This window comes from Henckelia pumila, chromosome 2 (assembly GCF_033568475.1).
Source record: "Henckelia pumila isolate YLH828 chromosome 2, ASM3356847v2, whole genome shotgun sequence".
NCBI lineage: Eukaryota > Viridiplantae > Streptophyta > Magnoliopsida > Lamiales > Gesneriaceae > Henckelia > Henckelia pumila.
The window spans coordinates 99,068,766-99,074,690 of record NC_133121.1 but is presented as its reverse complement, the minus strand read 5'-3'; the positions used below and the strand labels follow the sequence as shown (position 1 = coordinate 99,074,690).

Below are 5,925 nucleotides of genomic sequence, written 5' to 3'. Positions count from 1 at the left end.
ATATCTATTATATATCTCTCTCAAAAACACGCTCATCCACAACCCCTTATAATAAGCGTTGTCGTAAATATTTATTACAACACAAATTAACAACGCTTTATTAAAAGTGTTGTCGTTGATGTGAAAGTAGCGCTTATAGACAACGCTTTTAAGAAAAAGCGTTGTGAAAGGTCAAAAAACATCATTTAACAACACTTTCACGACGCTATACTTGGCCGACGGTGGCTCCATACGTAATAATACTATATGGAATTTCTTTATAGAGCTTAAAAGGACTTCTTAAAGAGTAAGAAGAGTAAGGAGGGAGCCCCTCTTTATTCTTAGTATAGGTTGGGGCCCCCCGCTCCTTGCCCTTGATTGTACGAGACACGAGGGGGAAGCTATTTCAACCCACCACCGGAATGGGTCTGGGCGCTTTCTTGTTGGGGCACATGGCAAGAAAACTAAGAATCCGGAATCCTGAGCTAATAAGGTCCGGACCACCAATTCAATCATCCGATGCTTGAATTGAGTAGTGGTCCTTCCTTACTGAGCTAACCGACCCGTCTATTCCATCATCCTATGATGGAATAGAGTAAGGGTCTACCGAAAAAAAGCAGGACTCCCTTCATACTTAAGTATTAACCCATATAATCAACACCTATATTAAGATGGTCATTATACGTCCTTCCCTATTACCAACAAGAATATACGCCTCAACCCCAAGGTCATTCCGTATGGAGCCGTTGTTTCTATTAATCCCGTCCCCTACTTCTTCATCCCGACTCCCTAGTCGGAAATGGAGTGCAGCCACCGTCCTCCTGCATCCGGGGTCTTTGTATCGGACCTATTGTCTTCGCCTTGCTTTACTTCAAGGCTCGGACGCCGAGTCCCTCAGTCCTTTACTTGCTCTACTTCACAGCTCTATCCTCCCATACGGATTGCCAGCAGTAACCTAGGATATCTTCCAACCCAGACGTATGACAAGCCTCTCGTAAAGCATAGTAAAGCTAGTAGTATTTTACTAATCCATATGCAGATGGTACTCTCCAGACATTAAAGTAGAGTTTTGGAGGACATTCTCTCGGTTTAGGCCTTTACAAAGAGACTGCCGCCTTCTTGTACTACTCCGCTTTCCTCTTCAGCTTCAACTCTAATCTGAAACTAGATCAATAGCCAACAAGAGGAAACCGTATCCACTTTGATACAAGGGTATCTTGCTAAACCCACCATCCCAGCCTTCCAACTAGGAAGTCAGTCACTAAGTTCCACTCCTTTATAGTCATTTATAGAGAGTTATTCATGAGGTATTCTCAATCGGCGAAGCCTCGCTCTCGGGGGCCCATAAAGGGCCTCCCTCTTTAGCTCAGTTCCAGGTAAGCTCCATGCTACTTGTTTTTGTATTGCTCAATCGCCGCGAAGGCTCATCTCATATTATCTTATATGACTGTCGAAAACATTACTCCAGCTGGTATCTTGTTACGGGATTTAACTCAGGATCCATCATCTATCACAGGAGTGGCTGGGATGGTGGGTTTAGCAAGATACCCTTGTATCAAAGTGGATACGGTTTCCTCTTGTTGGCTATTGATCTAGTTTCAGATTAGAGTTGAAGCTGAAGAGGAAAGCGGAGTAGTACAAGAAGGCGGCAGTCTCTTTGTAAAGGCCTAAACCGAGAGAATGTCCTCCAAAACTCTACTTTAATGTCTGGAGAGTACCATCTGCATATGGATTAGTAAAATACTACTAGCTTTACTATGCTTTACGAGAGGCTTGTCATACGTCTGGGTTGGAAGATATCCTAGGTTACTGCTGGCAATCCGTATGGGAGGATAGAGCTGTGAAGTAGAGCAAGTAAAGGACTGAGGGACTCGGCGTCCGAGCCTTGAAGTAAAGCAAGGCGAAGACAATAGGTCCGATACAAAGACCCCGGATGCAGGAGGACGGTGGCTGCACTCCAAAACGTTGTTATATCTATGTTGTTGTTTCCATATTTTCTTGTAGTGAGTATTACTTATTTCACAAAATATTTGAAATTTTCATCAAATTTTTCAAGAGAAGAATACTTATGGTTAACAATTGAGAAAATATAATGAAGTATTTGACCATCGTTGAAGTAGTGATATGAAATTAAGTTTTATTTAATAATAATTTTTTTTCAAATAGTATTTTTTAAATTATAAAAAAAGTTTTAAAAAATATATATCTTTTTCCAACTTTCAAATTTTTTCTTAAATGTGCAAACATCATTAATGAGAATATAACAAAATTAATAGAAATGTGAAATAACATCATTAAATTTTAATTCCTCAAGTTTCGTTTATTTTATTTAAGTTTTTATTTTGTAGCATCATGAATTTAGTATTTTTATTTTGAACATTGTGTAAAATTGATTTAAATTTGGATAAAAACCCTAATAAATTTGTGTTTTATTTACAACTTGTTTAATGTTAAATATATAATAAATAATATAAAACTCAATTATAAATGATATAACACTACGCGATGTTAGTTTTAACACACGAGTAGATGGATAGATGGAAGGATCAAATCGGGAATTTTTGAGAAATATTTGGCACGAAATCGGCAATGTAAAAATATTTAGGACTGAACAGGAAACTTTTGAGAAACATTTAGAACCAAACCGGGAACATATAAACGTTTAAGACTGAACCGGGAATTTTTGGGAAAGATTTAGGACCAAATCGGTAACATCCAAATATTTAAGACTGAACAGGAAATGTGTCCAAATATTTAGGACTGAACCGGGATTTTCCCCAAATTAGGTCTCGGTAATTATTTTGATCTCTAATTTGAAACCCAATCCAAATATTGGTCGCTAATAAGAAATATTTTTCTTAAAAATATATAAAATAAAATCCAGTCTCTCCCTCCCCCAGCTGGCATTCATTATCCAGGGCAGAATTCCACAGCTGCCATGCTCGATCTCCTCCGCCATCCGCCCGTCGCGCCGACTCTACTCTCCGATTAGAGGTTTTTTGGTCTAATTTTCTATTTGTTTTCTTGTTTTTACAAGATTCGATCTCAACTTTGTTGGTGTTTAGGGAAATCTCTACAAGATTCGATCTGAACCATTCTCATTGCCTGCCCCCTTTTCCGATCAGAGGTTTATTTCAGGTACTCTCTGCTTGCGTTTTTTTTGTTCTTCGGATGCTTTGAATTTCTGAGTTTTTTTTTTTTTAAATTTTGATTCCATTCACCAACGTGGTTATGAGCTGGGATATGGAAATGTACATAAGGAGAATTGGTCTTTTCGTTCAAAATGATATATTTGCGGCTGTGTCAAACTCTGTATCAGTTTAAATTCATGTTGCTACATCTTTAGTAGCCATACAGACCCATCAAGGGAAGAAATTGTAGTGTTTATTTGTGAGCAAACGTCTTAATCGTGACCGATCCATTGTCTTATGGTCATGAATTCTCGTAGCTTTTGTATAGATGTATTAATGAAGGAAAACTGTTAAAAGATTTTTGGTCCAAATTGGCCATCTTTACTGAATTTCCAGATGCGTAGCCCCTCTACAAAGGATAAAGAGATACTGGAGATTTCAAGCACATCCCTTGGTAGAAAAAGTTCTTCCAAAAGTTCGAGAAATTGGAATAAGTAGATATTCAGACACTTTTATTGAGTCAAAACTAGCCGGTATTGAAGTGTCCACATATATAGGAGTTATTGGTATCCTCCACACAAAACTTGGGTTTGCCCCTATGTTCGAACTTCGAACACAAAAATTCCCTTCTTTTGTTTAGTTTTTCACACCTCCGACTCCTCTCTCAAGGTTTTTTTTTTTATAAAATATTCATTTCTAGAGTAAATAATGTGATAACATATTTTTAGTTTGTTCTGAGTTAAATAAAGCTTAATTGTTAAAGAGAATAAGAACACTGGAAAAAATCGACTCATTCATTCATAAGTTTAATTACAAACGGATACATCCTTAATTGAACAGTGAAATTCATTTGCCGGGAGTGAAGTTTGTGGCGTAGGCCCATGCATTGTTGTTGACTGGGTCTGCAAGGTGGTCGGCGAGGTTCTCCAATGGACCCTTTCCGGTGACGATAGCCTGAACGAAGAATCCGAACATGGAGAACATGGCAAGCCTTCCATTCTTGAGTTCCTTCACCTTCAACTCAGCGAATGACTCAGGGTCGTCAGCAAGACCCAATGGGTCGAAGCTGCCACCTGGGTACAGTGGGTCAGTGATTTCTCCCAATGGCCCTCCGGCAATACGGTACCCCTCAACAGCTCCCATCAGTATAACCTGGCTAGCCCAGATGGCCAATATGCTCTGTGCATGCACCAAGCTCGGGTTCCCCAAGTAGTCCAGTCCACCCTCGCTGAAGATCTGTGAACCAGCCTTGAACCACACGGCTTCACCGAATTTCACACCGTTGCGAGACAAGAGCTCTGGGAAGACGCATCCCAGGGCTCCAAGCATGGCCCATCTGCTGTGGATCACCTCCAGCTCACGGTTCTTGGCGAATGTTTCAGGGTCTGCCGAGAGTCCAGCGGTGTCCCACCCGTAGTCTCCGGGGAACTCACCGGTGAGGTAGCTTGGGGACTCACCAGAGAATGGTCCCAAGTACTTGACACGGTCGGGGCCATACCACGGGCTGCCGGATGAAGCAGGTTTTGAAGCAGTCTTCCTCATGGAGATCCTCCCGGCGCCGGTGATCTCTGAAGTTGATGGTGATTTGACCGCCTTTCCGGCCAAGGCTGGGGAAGAGAGAGCCATTGTAGATGAAGCCATTGCTGTTTGTAGAAGGCTGGTTTTGCTAATTGTATTGTTTTGGAGTAGTGGTTGATTTTTGGTTGAAGTGCTAGTAAGGTATTTATACAAGTGGGCTCTATCGTATTCTTTATCTTTGGAAATCAAATGGGGTGTTGTGATTGGTTAGGGACATTTTGATATCACCACTAGATTCAGATTTTTGTATGTTTGGTGACAAAAATCTAAAGATTTGTTGTTGCAACCAATGGGAGTTTGCCAAGCGTACCATTTGATACGATGGAATTTAGATTAGTGGTGAATTTTATCTCAAACGAGGTTGGTAGAGGGGTTGTGTGTGTGTGTATCAATCAATTGACGTTTTCTGATGTTTTAATTGTGTGGAAGAATTAATTCGACACTTGATTTTGTGTAGCGACAAAACGAAAAAAAATGACAAGAGTGAAAATGTCCCAAACCAATCACAACACACCATTTGATACGATGAAATTTAGATTAGTGGTGAATTTTATCTCAAACGATGTGTGTGTGTATCAATGGACGTTTTCTGATGTATTAATCTAATTCGACATTAGATTTTTTACATGTCATCTTTTTTATTTAGTTGCTACTTTGACAGCAACGTGGAAATTTCTAGACCTTGGGAAAAGATTGGCAAGCCTTAAAATCTTGAAGACTTTGGATGAGTTGGTTATTCATTGCCAACTAGACAAAAATCATTTTTTTCTTTTTTTTTTTTTTATCATAAATTGTTTCTTTATTTAGAATAATATAACCGTGTAATATTGCTTGGAAAATAAAGTTATACTATCTACACACGCACATACAACGTGTGTGAAATATAATCTATAAAAAATAAAAGATAGTGGATAAAGTGGAGAGAACATGAGTTTGAGAAGAGAAACTGTATTTAAAATGAGTCATGTAAATTACAATATTGTTATTTGATATATCAATAAAATGACCTTATTGGATGAGCTGAAAAAACTCTACCAACAAAAGGTGAACTGCTGCTGGCCTGAAACTACGAACAAGAATGTTAAAGGGGGGCCGAAAGGTGTTCCGGCGTATCCCCTCCAACGCTCAAGTCAGATGCTAGGATAGTGAAATATAGAGAGTGGTGTGTGCACACGAGTGAAAGAATTCGGATCCAAATAATGGAAGTAAACCTGGTATTTATAGGAGAGGCCTCCGG

At 39.5% G+C, this 5,925-nt stretch overlaps 1 protein-coding gene and 1 long non-coding RNA gene across 2 annotated transcripts; both read right to left on the bottom strand.

Annotated features, from left to right (window-relative positions):
- Positions 1-395: 395 nt before the first annotated feature.
- Positions 396-1,211, bottom strand: LOC140885418 (uncharacterized). Its single transcript, XR_012150930.1, has 2 exons — positions 587-1,211; positions 396-520 (listed from the first exon to the last, which is right to left on the bottom strand). It is a non-coding gene; the product is annotated as an uncharacterized lncRNA (long non-coding RNA).
- A 2,675-nt stretch (positions 1,212-3,886) lies between these two features.
- LOC140879540 (chlorophyll a-b binding protein 3C, chloroplastic-like) lies at positions 3,887-4,984 on the bottom strand. The gene has a single exon (XM_073283292.1). The coding sequence runs from the start codon at positions 4,749-4,751 to the stop codon at positions 3,957-3,959; it is 795 nt and encodes a 264-aa protein (XP_073139393.1). The 5' UTR covers positions 4,752-4,984; the 3' UTR covers positions 3,887-3,956.
- Positions 4,985-5,925: the final 941 nt, after the last annotated feature.

Bases quoted from the DNA above. Each gene is read 5' to 3' on its own strand.
- LOC140879540 (XM_073283292.1), bottom strand. From the start codon at position 4,751: ATGGCTTCATCTACAATGGCTCTCTCTTCCCCAGCCTTGGCCGGAAAG.